Consider the following 19,473-nt stretch of genomic DNA (forward strand, 5'->3'; position numbering starts at 1 on the left):
AACACAAAGAGAAAATGAATAGTTCAGAAAAAAAGAAATGTCCATGAGGAGTAACAGTCCCTTAGTTAAATGTCAAGTCCGCAGATCAATATAACATACCCAAGTCAATACAATCGGAGAGGTCAATATTTATAACGACATTCACGTAATGACATCATTAAACCAGAAATAAAAGGGGGAAGACAAGGGAACAAACGACAAATACAAAGCCCTGGAGGGTTATAGGGGAAGGAAGAGATGGGTGTGGAAAAGTCTGGGAGGAAGAAATGGGGGTAAGGTAAATGAGGCAGGGGAATTATAAACAACCCGATCCTATAGTACAAAAAAAAAAAAATGAGTACATATGCTACTATATCTCACTGTATCAATGCTAAGGGGTGAATGGCACCTCATTACAGATAAGTCTGTAATTGAAGGGTTTCCTTAAACCAGTCCCAGGCTGACCACATCAATTTGAATTTTCATATTGATCTTTGTCTTCAGCTACTAACAATTCCATATGCTGGATCCTTTCCAGTTCCATAAACCAATCTTTTAAGGAGGGGATGTTGGTTTGTTTCCAGAACCTGGGAATACCTGCTGTGGCTGCAGTCAAAAAATGGTGGAGCACACTCCATTTGGCATACTTGATTGAGCCTAGGATCATGGACAACAACAACACCACTTTGAGGTTGTTAGGGATATCTGAGCCTGTCAATTTATTATAGACCTTTATGACTGTTCCCCAAAAACAACGGATAGGCGGACATTCCCACCATATATGTAGCATGGAGCCTCGACATGATAGGCAAATGATAGGCAATGCCAACATGTGTCAGGCTGAGAAGGAGAAAAACAGTGTAGATCTGTAGGGCACCTATACCACCTGGTGAGTATCTTATAAATAATTTCCTGCACTTTACAGGAAAATGCCAGTTTATGTGTCAAAATAAAGACATGTTCCCATTCAGAGTTAGAGATATGCATATTCAGTTCCTGATTCCCAATATCTAGTGTATAGTAGAGAGTTGGTATTGGCTTCAGACAAAAGGATAGTGTACAGTAGGGAGATGATATGCGACGGGCAGTCAGGGGACCTCAATATCGTCCCTATGGCGGTCAGACTTCTTTGAAAAATGTGAGTATCTCTGAATGCAGACATGAAAGAGGAAAGCTGCTGGTATTAAAACCAAGGGGCCAAATTGCCACAATCTCTAATGCTCAGGGAAGGAAGGGATGGGAGTTGTCCATTGGACAAAATATCCTGAAGGTGTCTATGATCATCGAGATTCCAAATTAGGAACCAATGTGTACTCATTGCTGGGGGGAAGGCCGGGTTGTCATAAAAAATGGTCATAGGACCTATCTTGGAAAAAATTTTGCCCATGCAAAGAGATTATCGCAAACATGTAGGAGATCTAGGGTCAGTTTGGGAAAGCAGTATTTGGGGTTTAACAACTCAGTGTTTACCCATGGTAGGGATCTCAAATCTATCGTTTTGAAAAATGTATACGGAGCAAGATGTCCATTTTAAGTGAATTAATTCTGACAAACCAGGACAAGGGTAAAGAGTCATACTTGTGAACATCTGATTAAATTTTGTTAAGTAGAGAGGAATAATTATATGTGAATAATTAGGTAGGGTCTAATGTAATATAAATCCCCAGATATTTGATAGCTTCGTTACAAACCCTAAAGGTAGTATTGATGCCTTTAGAGTCTATAAACTCCTGCAAAGATCGTGGGGATGTGTGTGAAGAGTCAGTGCTCTGGGATGTAAACCTTGTGCACAAAGTTTGCCACATTTATCTCCATGCTGATATAACAGCTTTGGGGACCTGTCCCTGAATTTTTGGTGGGCAAGGTCATATAATTGGAGAAGATGTTTCCTTGCAGCTGACAGCTCCAGGAAAACATTTGGTGCCATATTTTGTTTATGTAGCATCTCCAAAGAGTGAAATTTTTTGGAGGTGTCTGCTATATCCTGAGATCTGATCCTTTTGAGACGTGTGCCATGTTGAATTAGAATGCCTGTGATAACAGCCTTTAAAGCTTCCCATTGTGTCGGTAGAGCTGTAATGTGAGAGGCATGATTGCCAAAAAAGTTAGTGATTGCAGTTTTCACAGAAAATGCACATACTGTGTCCTTAATCAGAGAATCATTGCATTTCCAAGACAATTCCTTCCTGCCTAGGTTTGGTATTATTCATGTTACAGAGACAAAGAAATGGTCAGACCAGGAACAGCTGTCGATAGACACCTTAAGTTGCCAATCTAAAGCTCTATGGCTAAAAAAGATGTAGTCTATACTTGAGTATACACAATGTGGGTTAGAGTAAAATGTGTAATCTATGGTCATAGGGTTTTTAGTATGTCAAGTGTCGATCAGTTGAAGCTCCTGAAGTTTTGATCGGAATGCGTTAAGTTTAGAATATTAAAAAGAGGTTTGCCCAGATGAGGTATAAATCCTAGGGTCAAGAGCAAAATTAAGATCTCCGCCCACTATGAGGATACCTTTCAGCGAATCCTTTTAATATGTCTAGGTACTTTATAGTGGCAACTGTAGGTTGTTGATTAAACTAATTAAGAGGGGATACTGTATATTTATGTCCCCAGGCGGTAAATTTTACAAACACATATCTGCCCAGTGGGTCTAACACGGTGTCAAGAACCTGAGCTGGAAGGGATTTATGATCCCAGCCACCAATGAGCAACCTATGGAGAAGGTAAAGACCTAAAAAGGCCACCTAAATTAGGCGGCTTACCTATGTGGGTAAGAAGGCTACTCAAGATGGGACTCGAGCAGTCCCGCCTGAGAAAAAAACGTATATTATTAGCGTAAAACCAATATGTGGAAAACCCTCTGTGCAACATTGTATGAAACAACCAAAAACATAGTTTTTTAAATCAAAAGACATCTCTATACAGATGCCTAGTCCGGCTGAACAGGGATGTATTGGTAATCTATCCCGTCTAGATGGGAGAGTGTCCCTGTACTATCCATTGATTGTGTACTGAAAAGCGATGTTGGCCCAAGGATCCATCAAAAATAATGCATTTAAGACGTATAAAGATTAAATTTGAATAAAATTTGAAATGCCTATATAAATATATGTAATCTAGTACAAGATCTAGGGGAATAACACAATGACATAGTATGCATAAGTGCAAAAGGCAACCATGATCCTAATGAACAGATCCATTGACACTGCCATATAATTGTGATAAGATAGTGTATATTTGCAAAAGGCAACCCTGAGTTTATTTTCTGATTAAGGGACCTTGCCGGGGGATGTGGTCACGCAATGGAGACGTAAGCACGCGTTTCTACAGAGGTCCCGGACGTCAGCGGTTTCACCTCAGTCCGGTCCCATCACAGAATGGAGTTTCCTTGCCTCCTACACATGCCTCAACACCCGAAAACCCCGTGACCCGCCAGGGCTTCGAAAAACTGGGATCTGCAACAGTTTTTTCAGCAAAACCCGGCACCACCCTCAGTCCTCCCCAGTGTCAAGATGGCCCCGAAACGTGCTCCGGAAGCAGCAAAGTTTCATCCTACTGCCGACCATCCAGGTACCTCAGCTTGTCAATTCTACCTGATCCAGGTTGGATACAATCCGTTCAGCTCAAGCATCTTATAAGTGGGGTTAACCTTCCACCTGCTGGTGTCCAAGAAAAATACTATTTTTGCTCTCATAAGGCCCTCACAATTACCAGCTTTTTTTGAATTTTTACAATTATTGCCTATAGAGGTCTGGACTGGCTGGAGATCCCCATGGAAATTTTGACCGCCCCTGACCCAGCCCTCCGGTGCGTCCTGCTAAAAGACCCCCACCGAATGCGGATGAGGACTAAAGTTCTGAGATCTTTTCTCTCTGCAGACCTGGACTGTCTTCAACTTCGACAGTTGCCATTTATTGCATATCGTGTGATCCACTTTTGTGCAGGATTTGGTAACACTTTTCTCTGTTTCTTTTGTCTTGTTTTAACCGGAGCAAAGTACATTCTCCTGTATACCCACAACTTCCCAAGGGAGTGGGGGGGTTGTTTCTCCTGTTTATATCATGCAGGATTCAGTGTTGCTAGTCACCCTGGTCTCAAGATCTGTTTAGTACAAAATTATTTTATGTTTATATGTACTCTGCTCTGGTGTGTCATGGTACTCAACTGCTGATGAGCACTTTCCTCCTCTCCATTGGGTACCACTTTCCCGCCTAGGCCTACAGACCTATTTCACCTTCCCTGAAGGTTGGATTTTCTCTCTTTTGGCGCTTTAAACAAAGAGTATTTTGTTATACTAATCCCCTTTTTTTCTCTATTTGTCTCTTTAACTTGGGGGATCTTTTTTTCTAATTTTTGTTTGCTGGTTTTCAATTGTTCTTCTTTTTCCACAGTCATCCTTTCCCCCGCTTCCTTCCGTTTTTTGTGTAGGTCTGTCTTGTATCCATGATATTACAGGTTACATCCCTTAATGTTAAGGGCTTGAACTCTCCCATCAAAAGAGCCATACTTTTTTGAGAGCTCCACTGGCATAAGTGCCAGGTGGTGCTCTTGCAAGAAACAAATTTTCGACTGAATGACTGAATTCAGAGATTAAGGGATCATCATTTTCAGGCGGTGTATCACAGTACCTCAGTGGACTCTAAGTCCAAAGGAGTCAGTGTGCTTCTACATAAATCACGGGTCTGGTCCCTTATTGCATATCGCCCAGACCCTGAGGGCAGATGTTGGTTAATGAAAGGTACCATTGGTTCTCAAATGTTCACAATTGTGAATGTATACTTCCCGAAAACCAATCAAATTTCTTTTTTAGAGGCAGTGTTTTAGCTGGTAGAGGAGTTCAGTGAGGAAATGTAGATTATGGGGGGCAATTTATAATTCTGCCCTCAATCCGGTAATGGATGTTTCTAAAGTTTCTTCCGCACTGTCCCTTGCGGCAATTCAAAAAAATTAAACAACTTCTACACATGCACCAGCTTTTTGATATTTGGCGGATTCTCCATCCAACAGAGAAAGATTATACATACTACTCCACAATGCATAAAACATATTCCTGTATTGACCTCTTCCTGATCAAGCACCACTCTATTCCTAGGGTTGTCTCTTCCGCTATTTATGTGATTTCTGTTTCCGATCATGCACCTGTGTCCGTCACGGTTCAAGTGGGACCTGATACGCCCAAATCATGTTCTTGGCGACTGATTGATTCTCTGGTGGAATCCCCAGAAATATATAGTCCCTCACCCCTTTGGGAAGCACACAAGTGTTTATCCAACAAGGACACAGGTGCAGGAAGGAAAGGGAAGCAAGGTTAAGCCAATTGCTCTCTGACTTGCATGCTCTTGAGATCTCTCATAAAAGACAACATACACCGGATTTGGAGCAACAAATCGTGCTGCACACAGAGCGTATAAAGGAACTGCATAATTTCAGAACTAAATACTTACTCACTAAATGTAAGGGGTTCCATTACAAGCACTCTAACAAGTGTGGTAAGGCACTATCACGAGCCTTACGGGAAAAAGGAGCTAGAGCTTTTGTGCCTAACCTGCATCAGGCAGGTTGTTGCATTCCACTCTAGACATAGCGGAGACTTTCCGAGTTTTCTATGGGAATCTGTACAATTTAGGCAAAAATAGTACCTCTAAATCTAATTCCACTAAAAGATATTTGATTCTCGATTACTTACCCTCTTTGGGTCTACCTGTTTTCCCGAAGGAGTTGGTAGAATCCCTTAGTACCCCAATTACAGCTGAAGAATTGTCAGTAGCTACTTCGGGTAAAGCCCCAGGGCCAGACGGAAACACAGCAAAAGCCCCAGGGCCAGATAGCTTGATATTTAGGTATTATAAAAGCTTTCTTCCTATACTGTCCAAAAAATTTCTGGAGATGTTCAGTGCCCTAGCGCAGGGAGAAACTCTACCTCGAGACACACTTGCTGCGCATGTTTCAGTACTACTCAATCAGGGTAAAGATCCTATTTATTGTGCTAGCTATAGGCCGATATCTCGACAAGGCAACAGATGGGCAGAAGAGAATGCCGCAGAGTTCCACCGCTGGGCTATCAGCTCCCAATGGAATGACCCTGCTCTCAAAAGCCAATTTCGTTGGGGACTATCTGATACCATCAAAAACATCCCGGTCAATTACCCCATGCCGGAGACTCTGGATGAAATGATGATGTTGACCATCCGGATTGATCGCAGAAATCGCGAGCGCAGTTTGGAGAAACTGCCTGCACCAACTGCCTTTGCTGAGGGCCTGGCTGTCCCTGCACCCAGTCCACCTCCCATTCGGGCGGAAGAGCCAATGCAATTGGCCTCTTCAAGACTGTCAGCCTCAGAAAGATCAAGAAGGAGGAATAAGGGTCTCTGTTTCTACTGTGGGGAATCGGGCCATTTTGTGCAATCCTGCACTCAGAGGAAGTCGGGAAACTTCAGCGCCTAGGGGGGGCTCTAGGAAACCTCCCAAGGTGAGCAGGTGTGTCCCGTAAAGTCAGATCGTGTGTTATTGCCTGTTGAAATTTTCTGGGGTTCTAATGTGAAACATTGTCAGGTCAAGTAGGAGGAATAAGGGTCTCTGTTTGTACTGTGGGGAATCGGGCCATTTTGTGCAATCCTGCACTCGGAGGAAGTCGGGAAACTTCAGCGCCTAGGGGGGCTCGAGGAAACCTCCCAAGGTGAGCAGGTATGTCCCCTAAAGTCAGATCGTGTGTTATTGCCTGTTGAAATTTTCTGGGGTTCTAATGTGAAACATTGTCAGGCCTTTTTGGATAGCATTGCCGCTGGCAACTTTTTGGATTAGGCCCTAGCACGCTCTTTGGGAATCCCTACAATTAGGCCACTTGAATCTGTGTGTGTATTGGCTATTGGTGACTCCCCTCTGAAGCTGGGGAAACCCATAACAGTTACCCCTGAGGTTTTAGTGAAAGTAGGGGTTACCCATTCCAAAAAGATTGAATTTTTTCTGCTTGATATGCCTTCCTCACCTATAATTTTGGGGCTGCCTTGATTGAGCAGACATAATTCCATAGTTGACTGGGATTCGGTACAGATTGTTAAATGGGGTGAAAAATGTTTTGAAGGTTAAACAAAATTACCATTAAGAACAGATACCCTTTACCCTGTATAATAAGGCAGGGGGTGAGTGGAAGACTGCTTTTAACACTAGGGATGGGCACTATGAGTACCTGGTTATGCCCTTTGGGTTGTGCAATGCCCCAGCAGTCTTCCAGGACTTCATGAATAATGTTGTGCGTGATGTTCTTGGGAAATTTTAGTGGTTTATTTAGAAGATATTTTAGCCTTTTCACCTTCTCTGGCCCAGCATCATGTGCATGTTAGGGCGGTTCTTTAGAAACTTAGGGGGAACCATTTGTATGCCAAATTAGAGAAGTGTGTGTTCGAAGCATCCTGGGAGCTGTGCATCCTGGGAGCGAAACATTCGCTCCCAGGATGCACAGCAAGGCCAAGCAGCACCAATCAGCAGAGATTCCAGAATAGGTATATATACAGGAAAGGAGAGAGGGCTTAGTCAATCCATCTTGTGTTTTATGTGGGGGAGAGAAGCAGGGAGAGAAGTGCTTTGTGACAGGGACAGGTTAGGAGCCTTCTGTATATCTAGAAATATACAGATTGTGCAGTTTTTCTTGCTACCTCTTGCTATTTATTCAAAAAGGCAAAAACATTTCTGTGCTACTCTACAAAAAGAGATATTTCAGTCTGATACCTCTTGCAATCTATCACATATCTATTACAAAAGCCATTTTGCATTGTGACAGGGCAGATTAGGATCCTTCTGTATATCTTGAAATATACAGATTGTGCAGTTAAAGTTGCTAGTCCTACTGTACAAAAAAACACACTTATTTCAGTCTGATAGCTCTTGCAAGCTATCCAAAAAGCCAGAAAAATTTCTGTATTTGTCTAAAAAAAAAACTGTGATAGCACTTGCTATATATCCACAAAGCCAGAAAATATTGTATATTTCTCTAAAAGAAAAACAGATATTTAACTGTGATAGCACTTGCTATTTATCCACAAAGCCAGAAAAAAACAATCTGTATTTCTCTTTAAAAAATACAGATATTTTATTCTGATCCCACTTGCTGTCTATCAAAAGAAGCCAGAAAAAAATTCTGTATTTCTCTCAAAAAAAGAGAGTCTGTCTATAATCTGTCTATAGTCTGTCCTACTATAAAAAATACAGATATTTCAGTCTTTGATACAATTTGCTATTTATCAAAGAAGACAGTTTGTTACAGAAAAATGTCTGTCCTACTATAAAAAATACAGATATTTCAGTCTTTGATACAATTTGCTATTTATCAAAGAAGACAGTTTGTTACAGAAAAATGTCTGTCCTACTATAAAAAATACAGATATTTCAGTCTTTGATACCTCTAGCTATTTACCAAAGAAGACTGTTTGGTACAGTGAAATTTCTGGCCTACTGTAAAATAAATACAGATATTTTAATGTTTGATACCTGTTCCTATTTACCAAAGAAGACTGTTTGGTACAGTGAAATGTCTGTGCTACTTTAAAATAAATACAGATATTGTTTTTTAACTACATTAGCAATTTATTTGGAAATTGACAAATCTACAGTATTGTACAAAGTGCCCACTATTTGAAACAGTTGTAATAAACAAACCAAGGTAGCTATAGTTTTTACATTTTAACAGACTTTGCTGAAACACAAAAATAGAGTAGAGGCACATTGAGTTGTTCTGTGCTTAATTTTCCCCACATTTAAATGTACTAATAAAAATAAACAACAAAAAAAACTCTGTCCAAGACTTTCTGAAGTATTTAGGCAGACATACAACTGTATCATTATTAGAGTAGTTCTCTTCCTTTCAAATGTTAATTATTTGGTATGAATCCCACCAGTAAGCAGATACATGAGAGAACCAAATATAATATTGTTCTGTGGTTCACAAAACAAAGAGGACAAAGTGTGTATGTGCTAAGGCGTCTCCTAGCACCAATCTCATTTTAGGAATTACCCATTTAGAGATCATGGCCTTGTTTACTCTTATCTCACAAGGAATCCATGGCTGGTAACACCATATTCTTTTAAAGCCTTGACTTGATCTAGGAGATTCGATACTTCCAGAGCAAAGTAGCAGACAATGGACTGGCGGAACACATATTAGGATTTTGCTCCATCAATGTTTGTATGATATTCAAGAAATGTTTTTGTACAGACGGCATATTTAGATACGGAGTCAAACATTCCTTCACAGTAGATGTTCGATGAAGAAGATAACCACTAGTCCCCCATGGAAAACAAGTACACATCACCCACCTGTGTATCAAAAACATTATTCAAAAACACACCATGTTGGTGGGACAAAATATCTCCTAGCCAATGACAGTCGTGGGTGACTTTTAGGATGCCTTTGTCTTCAAACACCACTTGGAGACCATTTTTAAAGACCCCTTGTCCCATGGTGAGGATGTCAGGGAGGTCAACATGTTTTCTTGTGCCTACCTGCAACCAACACAGTTTCCCATAGCAACATATGTTTAGGCCAGAAGCTCCCAAGCTCAAGACCTTTTGGTGCTGGAGATGCAGAATATTTCCTCTATTGTCTCTCTTTCAACCTCTTGGCCTCATTTTGCCCAAAAAACAGCTTCACTAGTCTTCAAATCCTTGGCTTTAATCAGGAGAACAGCGTGATCTGCATGAACACCAAGTAAAACTCCTTGAAATCTTCCATTAATGGTTAGAAATTTGATAGTCTTCCCAATAATACAGCTCAGAAAACTTTAACCAGAAGTGGACTCCATATAGAAATGGTAATGAAATTAATGCAAATAAATGTCAGCCTTCTGCAGTTTCTGCTGTGTGTTAGGTGGGATTGCAAAAATCGGGGAGCCCCAATACAGATATTTTAGTGTTTGATATCTGTTCCTATTTACCAAAGAAGACCGTTTGGTATGGTTAAATTTCCGACAATGGACTACACCCAGCTCCAGATGCCAGTTACCAATGGCCCACTGCCTCCTCCTCCTGCTGCTGTTGGCGCCTGTCAGTTCTCCATTCACTAAAATTGTACACTTCTGGGTGGCATTGAGGATGCACTGCACCCAGCTCTCCATAACGCTTACCAATTTGGTCTCCCTGGCGATAGCTGACCAGAGGCCACACGTTGGTACTGCTCTCGCTGGCCCACGCTCTGTCTCTGGTCCTCCATCCTTGCCTAATGTCACCGCACTACTTGTCCACAACTTTATGGGTGTCATTCCTAACACATGTCATCCAGGTCATGATGCCAGCTAGCAATTATTAAACAGGATTTTTATAGCGTTAGGATATTATGCAGCTATGTAAATTCAATAGGGGTGCGTACATTAAATAGCAACACGTTTTCCTGCTGTTTTGACGGCAGAGACTGTTGCTAGTGGGTTGAGTTCACCCTTTCTCAATGTCCTAATGTTTGTGCTGCATTCTGGATGCAGTCCATAACCCAAAAATCCTATTTGCTTCCTGTCACTTTGCCTGCCATTGTCTGGAAAACCACAAGGTCGTTTGGAACTTTTGTATTTTTTTCCTTGTTGCCACTGTTCTCCTACTCTTACCTAGCAAATTTGGTGGTTCTAACATGTATAGGGGCTTTGTTATTAATGTTTAAAGCTGGCCTATTGACTTTAGGGAATTTGCTAAATTGATTTGCAGAAATTTTGCAAACCCACTGGAAGTTCGAGGGAATTTTCGCAAAACTGTCAGAGGCCTTCTCACTCATCCCTAGTGTGCAATTTCGTCTCAATTCTGGCGTTCGTTTTTAGCATGTTTAGACATTTCTCTCTCCTCTTCTGGATTTCATCCTGAAACTAATCGTCAGACTGAAAGGACCAATCAATTGTTAGAAGAGTATCTCCTCTGCTTTGTATCAGGTTGTCAGGAGGAATGGGTGGATTGGGTGGACCTTCCATTTGCGGAGTTGGCCTTTACCAACGCTGAACATTCATCAACTAAAATGTCTCCTTTTTAATGTTTGGGTGGACGAAATCCGAAATTCTCCTCTTTGTCTGGTCCCCCCTCCAACATGCTGTTGTTGTAAGATTGGCTCACCCACATGACCACAATTTGGTCCCAATTACAACAAAATTTAAAGCAGGCTTCTGGGTTGTAGAAACGATTTGCTGATCGGCATCGTTTCAAGGAGCCAGAATTAGCTCCAGGGGATTTAGTTTGGGTTTCCACTAGGAATATTGCCCTTCACCAGCCCTCCACCAGGCTGGAGCCCAAATTCATTTGGCCATACCCTGTTGCTGAGAGAAAAGTAGCCTATAGGGTAACCCTTCCTCACTCGGTTAGGAGTGTAGACTCTTTCCATGTCTACTTAATAAAATAAGCAGCTAATGCATCCATCTTTTAACCTCTTACCCCTCTTGTTTGCTGTTGTTTACCACCCCCCTGGCCCAGTATCACAATTTTTGGATAACTTTGCCTCCTGGCTCCCACACATTCTTTCCATGACCTGCCCACCCTCATCCTTAGTGACTTTATTGTTGCAATGGAAAAACCCAACCTTCCCTCCTCAGCCAAACTGCTCTCCATTACCTCCTCATTGGGACTCACTCAGAACATCAATGGCCCCACACACAGAGCGGAACACACTTTAGACCTGGTATTTTCTAAACTCTGCAACCTCACCCTCCTTGACAACTCACCATTTTCACTTTCTGATCACAACCTTATCACATTCAACCTATCGAACTTTTGCCCTCTCAAACTGCCTTGCGTCCCTAACCCCTGCTCTCTCCAAAATCACCTCCCTAGATGAAGCTACCACCATGTTAAACCACTCTCTTTTCTTGGCTTTGGATAAAGTTGCCCCTGCCACCTTCCGCTACCCCCGCCCTGCAAACCCCCAACCTGGCCCAACAATCACACCAAACAGCTACAAAAGACTGATCGTGCAACTGAGCATAAGTGGAGAAAATCTGGCCTCGGCGCTGACTTCATGGACTACAAACCCAAGCTACAAAGCTTTACCACAGAGCTCACTGTCACCAAGCAAAATTATTTCTCCACAGTCATTTCCTCCCAAGCTTCCAACCCACGCAATCTCTTCTCAACAATTGACTCCCTCTTAAACCTTCCTTGGAGCCTCCCCCTCCTGTGGATGTGGAAGGTGAGCCTGAGTATGAGGTTGAGATAATTTTAGATTCTCATTGGGTACAGAACTCTCTCCAGTATTTGATTGATTGGAAAGGTTACGGTACAGAGGATAGAAGCTGGGTTCCAGCACATTAAGTTCATGCGGAAGAGTTTGTTAAAGGGTTTCACAACGAAAACCCTGGAAAACCACGGGTTGAGGGTCCAGAGGCCCCTTCTCGAGAGGGGGGTAATGTTAGGAGGTGCTCTCCGGGCGTAAGTACCCAGACGATACCTCACCACAGGAGGGTGCACTCAGCCTCTTCCCTTCGGAGGCTGCGCTCAAGGTAGCACTGGAGTTGCAGGATCAGTGCCCTGTAGGTTTCAGAATCCCTGTGGCTGAGGTTTCCCCCAGCATCCTCTGCACTGAGGCTGCACAGCTGAAGTGAACTGAGTTGTGTGCAGCTGATTGCTGAGTAGATCCTATTAATCCCAGGCTGTCATTGGCTGCTGGGGCTTTATAGCCTCTCTGCTCCAAGTCAGAGGTGCCTGGTATAGTGTCTGCTGGGCTGACCTGTGTTGGAGTGTTTTTGTGAGTTTTCCTGTTATTGACCTACGCTTGTTTTCTGATTATCCATTTGAATTCTGCCTGGACCAACCTCTGCTTGTGACCCTGACTCTGTTTTTGCCTCACCCCTTGTGCTGCGCTGGATGGACTGATTTGGTGTGTTTTTGACCTTTACTAGTATTTTGTATTCCAGTCTTTACTTTGCCATCGTGGCTCTGTACTCTGCATTTAGTGGGCGCCAGGTCAGCTGCCAGCAAATCTCCAGACACCATCCTTTGCGCACCAAGTCCTGGGGGCAACCGGGTGCTGGGAGACACAACCAATCTCCCGAGGCTGAGCAGGGGCTGCTATAGGCGGAGACTGCAGCATAGAGTGGGAGATTGGTGTCTGGGGAATACCGACATAGTTCCAGGCCTTACAAGGTAAGTGTATTATTTCATTTTTCTCTTCTCTTACAGTTTTGTTGTTAAAGCATCATGAAAACATTTATTGCAACCGAATCTGACTTACTGGAAAGACTTGGACAGGCTTCTTTAGCATCCTAATTTCCTGTTGGCAGCAAAATAAAATGTGTGAACACAAATTAATTCACAGTGAACAAAGTTTTTCATTTTCTGCGACATGTCTTTCAGTAGTATATAAATTTTATCCACCACTGATTTGTTCACTCAGAAGAAAACTCCGCTTATAACCAGTATTTCCCAACTCAGCTTTTAAGCTTTCTCAAACCAGTGTATTGCAAATTGTAGGCCATTTTAAAAGATGTATTCTCTTCCCCTATTCTCATAGTTTATGTCCCATGCTACCTCTACGGAACTAAAAAGATTTCAATCCAAAATGCAAATTATGCTATGCATATGGCATGTTACAGTCTGGCAGAACAATGTACATTCCATTTACCAGAAATAAATCAACTCTACAGTTGATTGTACAAAAATTATGCAGGCAGCTTGTATCATGTCTAATGAGTTAAACTATACAGGCATTGTGTGTTACTGTGTGTTTAGAACTAAGCAATATAACAGTAAGTTAAACTAACATGAAAATGGGGCAACTTGTGTCTTACTTGGAAGTGAGGACTGAAGTGTTTATCCACATTGACAACCCCAACTTCTTTCCCATCCCGGGCAATAATGGTGGTCACTGTCCGCCCAGTTAGATGTGTGTGGAGCTGAGAGGCAAAAATGTGAATCCCATCTGAAGGAAGGGTCTGCAAAAACAAGTGGAAAATACTGGTAAACTTCATACAAAAACCAGACTAAAGTTCCAACCCTTCCATAGACAAGCTTTCTGTGTCCCCTTTGTTAAGATTCTCCCTTCGGTGCCGGAAGCCATATCACCAGTGAGGGCCCAGATTGTGTGTGTGTGGGGGGGGGGGGGGTTGCAAACCGCTTAGATATTCACAAGTAATTGCTAACATTTTTTTTTAGCGCAAATAGGTTGTATTTGCCTATCCACCCTTCGTCCATAGTCCTAGCCCCAATGAGATTAACCCCCCCCCCCCTACACACACACACACACCAGAGACATGTGACCAGATGCAAGATAAAAAACATTAACAATATATTATTATAATATAGTCCTGTGCCCTCACTCTATTGTGGGATTAATAGAACTCCAGGCTATTACAGATCAAGTAGAGATCTCCTATGGATAACAACAAAACTTTTTAGTTCTATACAGGAAATAAGAGAATTAAAATTTGTCATTCAGTAGAAGATTGTCTCAAGTTGCAAGAATAATTTATATGGTTAGGGGAACCAAAATGAAAGGAGTAGTCTGATATGTAGGCCAAGTTGTCTAGGATTGAAATTGGGACGAAGGATTGACAGCGTTGATCAAAAGTAAAAGTACAGTGGAAATTAAACAGCATGCAGGCAGAACGAGAATAACCTCCAACTGTACCATTTAGGGGTTGGCACATTTCTCTATTAGGGGCAATAAGCACCCATTATTTATTTTTTGAACTTTAAAGAATCCAGTAAGATTACAACCATGAACCATATAGGATAGCTGATTGGTATTGGTTGGATTTGAACCAACGACTGCAACTGCAAGGTGTTTCTTGTGAAAATGGCACCATATTATAAAGAGCCTCGGGGTCAGGTCAGGTGACAAGCTAAATTCCTAGTTACTTTCTTTGGAAATCAAACTGGTTAACTTTTACTCACAGAGCCCTAAATATACCTTGTTACAATGCTTCCAGTTTTTAAACCATCTGCAGCAAACATGTCATTCTGCTTTAAACACCTGACTGTAATAATAACCTTAAAGCAGAAAAAAAAATCATGTTTTCCCTTTGCTGCTGAATAATTAATGTCTCCCTGCTTCATTTAAATGTTGTTTACGCCTGAACGGACAAGGTGATTAAGGCAATGGGGATGGTTTTGGAAGCATTCATTCCAACAATTTTATTTGGTTGTTTGGTAAAGACTCTGTAACCAAAATCTCAACACTTTTTATTTTTTTTCCTGTTTTGGAATATAAATTTCAATATAAATTTGAAAATAATGGGCTTATGTCTGTAGATGTACTAATACACTATAAATAAACCATGTGCCATGAATGTAAGTATTTGGTGTAAAGACAGGTTAACTTGTTGTTGCCCCTTTAAGGAGGGCTGATCATTGAATTATTTATCTGTTGGGCAATAAAGCGGTTCATCTCTTTCAGTAATATATTAGTAATGGATCTCTTTGGGGACCACTGCATTGTTGCTGGTAAGAATGTCCAATTTAGGCTGTTTTACATAAACCTACTTTTTCTCACTCTCCTAGTTTCTGTCTTTTTAAAGCACTACCCACATTTAAGCACCAAAGTGTAAGAAGACCAGGCTGAACTGATAATGGCAGTTGTAAAGAAGAGAAACAGAGAGAGAGAGGTCTAAGAGGTAAAATGGCTTGCCCAAAAACTAGGAATGATGGCTTTAACCTAAAAAAATTATACAAGGTTTCGAACTTCCAAGACCCAGAATAGATCTTGTTTACCCAAGAAAACAAAAAGTTTGCCCTTTCCTTAGCTGTTACAAAAATATAGAGCCCCTCCCCTTGTGTAGGTGAAAAACATAGGTGACATATATATGACATCCACAACTTTGTCTAGGCAGTCCCTCACAAATTTTATACACACACACACACAACTCTTTTGGGCTATTTCACAAAATACTTCATAGGATAAGTAACCACAAATCATAAATATTCTTTTCTTTTTAATCAGTCTGAGCAAACAATTATGCTACACTTGTATTGAGGGACAGAAGCAGACAACTATTGTGCAGTAGTACCAAGCAGAACCTGTTTATATAAAAAGCAAATAACACAATACATTTACAATAATGCATTAAATAGTAGCAACTAAGCCAGTTATCTGAGTATTTACATTAAGCTGGTAAGTGATTTATTTATATTTATATAAATTGAGTTTATAAAAAGATTCCTGTCAGTCGGGTTTAGTTTAAAAGTCTATAGGTAATCCCAAATTACAATTTCTGTACTATTAACAGGTAGTTAGCTTAGTTGCAGGACTTTGTTATACAGGTCAAGGTCTGCCTGACTTGCAATGTGGTGCGTAAATAGGGGCAGAATACAGGTCGGAAGCCTGGTGGTCCCCAGGTTTCAGTATAGTAGGAAATTAGTGACACCTCACTAACACTCTAGTCCACAGCAGGAGATGAGGATTCTGCCTCTGAAAGTCACACTGCTCAGCAGGCGTGAATAATTCATGCTCACTTCCAGTTTACCTTGAAAGCAATATGTCACAATAAAGTTTGGATGTCTGGATGTTAGAAGTTGTAAACAATATGTTGATAGACAACCTGATCAAACGTTAGTGGTATCTAAAAACCCTAGTACAATTATAAAGTAGAATATATAGAATCTAGTATGCCAACTAGTTTGAGGAACCACTTGACATTGATAAATGCTTTTGGGGTGACAGATATTGTGTTTGCATATTACTTGCTCTCTTATTACCTGAAAATTAGGTAATAGTGTTAAGGAAAACATTGTACTTTAAGAAATAAATTGCCATAATTGACCTTCTTTGGTACTTGCTAGTTATCTGACATTCTATGACTTTGGTACTTTGAAACTCTGAGAAACATGCAACCAGTGGAGTCAAACGTTCTAGGGGTTATTTTTAAAGCAGTGAATCTGACATTTACTGAAACATTCCTTTTGGACAACCTTCTAGGTTTATGTGTTTCAATGTCAGTAGTTGATTTTGCACCAGAGAAAGTTTCAGTGAATGTCAGATTCACCGATTTACCAATAGACCGCTTGTTGTGCATGTTTGTTACAAGTTCGTGAACCAGAAACCATTGATGGCATGATAGCCAGGCAACTTGCATGTTGTTGTTCTTTTTTTTTTTTTAACAAGAATTCCATTGCTTTGTATTTTAAAATAAACTTTAATTTTTTCCTTAGACCGGACCAGAAGTTTCCTTTTTATCCTACAATATTTCCAAGTGCTTTTCCCTCTGTGTGACAACAAAATACTTTGCCCGACTCTGCAATTAATTGTTACAGGGGATGTTTTCTGTTCTAATAAGAAGATAAGTCAAAGCTATCAAACAACAAACAGATCTGCTATGTCCTGGCATAAATACATATCAAAGATTTATCAACGCTTGTGTTTCATGAGCAAGAACTGCAATCATCCGCCATGTATTCCCTGTCAGCTCGCATTGGCATAAATATGCGACTTGTTCTGAAATGCTGCAGGTGGAGGGGAAATAACCCCTTGTATGATAAAACACAGCTATTATTTAGCACCTGGCTTTTCCATACAGAGAATCTATTACAGAGAATTGAATAAAAATATTTCCAAGACTTAAACAAAAGCTGACATGTCACTTGCACGTATGTGAATGCCACATACCATCATGGTGTCTCTGCAGTGTGCTGGTACACCAATAAATGAAAGTACCAGCATTGTGATGTAGGCTTGCTGCTTGAAAAAGAAGGTATCAAATTTTTGTTTAATTTTGTTTTGTTTAATTCTAGTTTGTGGTGTGTAAAAATGCCAGGAGGTTGGCTGTATCTGATGTTTGGAAATCATATCTGTATACTCTCTTATCTGAAGCTAAACCTGTACCATATGTCACAGTTCATTAAACTGATTTTAGGTTAAGCAGCAGTCTAGGCACAGCACAAAAAACAGATGGGGTATGTCTCATGGGAGTCTTTATTTGAGAAATAATTGTAACCCCAGAGAATAGCAGTCTCAGTCTTCAAGGGAAGAGTCTTGGTATTGGTACTTATAAGCAGATCAAATGATACATTTGTGCTTGACTGACTGATTTCACTGGCAATTGATTGGCTGGAACACTGCACACATATGCTGTAATGACATATAATTTATGTTTGCAGAATGAATGTTGACATATTGTACATATTGGATGGTTGCTATGTATATGGTGGGCACATTTATGTTTGCGAAAACATTTAATCGCTTCACAACCAATCCAGGTATGGAAAATCTGTTGATAATGATTGGTGAAAAGTATATTTTACTTCAGACTGACTTTAATCTGCAGCAAAAATTTTGCCTGTGTGTACCAACTGCTATGCTGCCTACAAATGTATTGAAAGCATTGAGATTAGTTGCCAGTCTGTTTAAAACGATTAGGTTGCCAAAATGCTGCATGCATTAAGAAGTTTGAAGGCGTCCTGGGTCTCCTATAAACCTACATTATATTTATTATAGTGAGACGGTAAAAGAGATTGTTTAAATGATTTGACAAAAGAAGTTTTAATTCACTGCAAATTTTAGGTGTGCTCACAGACATGGTATATAGTTACATAGTTAGGATAAAAAAGACATAAGTCCATCAAGTTCAAACACAAGGGAAATAAACATATCCCAGATAAAAACCCTATGAACATAGTTGATCCAGGGAAGGCAAAACAAAAAATGGTTCAATTTGCTCCAACAGGGGAAACAAATTGCTTCCTGATCCTGTAAGGCAATTGGATGTTTCCTGGATCAACAGTCTCTGTAATCTTTACTTTAAAAATTTATAACAGGTTGACAATCGAAAATCCGACTATCAATAATCCGGATCCTTCAGTTTCCCAGCATGAATTTCAGATCACATTTTCAATACAGGAACTGCATTACACTGTTTGGTCACTAATGTTTTTTATGGCGCTGTTCTGTAGAAACAGCTGTTAGGTCTTGCTTGTTAAACTAAATACATGTTGAGACATCCCTGCTGCCCGCTCCCTGGACCTGTGCCAGATTTCCGCGGTGCTGCGAGAGGAAGGCTGGTCTGTGTGTGGAGGTAAGTATAAAAAAAAATCCTGAATTTTCAAAAATCCGACACTCTTCAGGTCCGGAGGTTGCCGGATTTTTGGATTTCAACCTGTGCTTCTAGAAAAGGATCCAGCTTTTCTTAAAGCAATCTATGGAACTTTGCTGAAACTACTTCCTGAGAGAGCCTATTCCAAATTTTTACAGACCTAACAGTAAAGAATCCCTTCCTTATTAAATGTATTTCCTCCAGATGCAAAGAGTGTCCTCTTGTCCTTTGTAATGACCTTAAAGTGAATGGTTGGGAAGAGAGTTCTCTATATGGACCATATATATATTTATATAGGGTGATCATATCCCCCCCCCTTAAACGTCTCGTCTCAAGGGAGAACAAATTCGGTTCAGCTAATCTCTCTTCATAGCCGAGTTCCTCCATTCCTATTAGCATTTTGGACTTGAGCTTTGACAATTTCCTTTGTGTACACAAAATAGGTTTTAGTAAATCCTCAGTTACCAACCCTGAGACAGCCTTTAAGGGGCCTACATGCTTAGATCTGATCTCT

The 19,473-nt window shown here is 40.8% G+C and overlaps 1 protein-coding gene across 1 annotated transcript in view; it reads right to left on the bottom strand.

Moving 5' to 3' along the window:
- Positions 1-19,473, bottom strand: part of DBH (dopamine beta-hydroxylase) — a 57,898-nt gene that overhangs the window by 20,599 nt on the left and 17,826 nt on the right. Inside the window, exons 7-8 of the mRNA XM_072429710.1 lie at positions 13,725-13,868; positions 13,169-13,207 (exon numbers count right to left, since the gene is read on the bottom strand). Coding sequence (XP_072285811.1) covers positions 13,169-13,207; positions 13,725-13,868 — 183 coding nt within the window. The remainder of the gene's footprint in view (positions 1-13,168; positions 13,208-13,724; positions 13,869-19,473) is intronic.

The sequence above is a fragment of the Pyxicephalus adspersus genome, chromosome Z, assembly GCF_032062135.1.
Source record: "Pyxicephalus adspersus chromosome Z, UCB_Pads_2.0, whole genome shotgun sequence".
Lineage (NCBI taxonomy): Eukaryota > Metazoa > Chordata > Amphibia > Anura > Pyxicephalidae > Pyxicephalus > Pyxicephalus adspersus.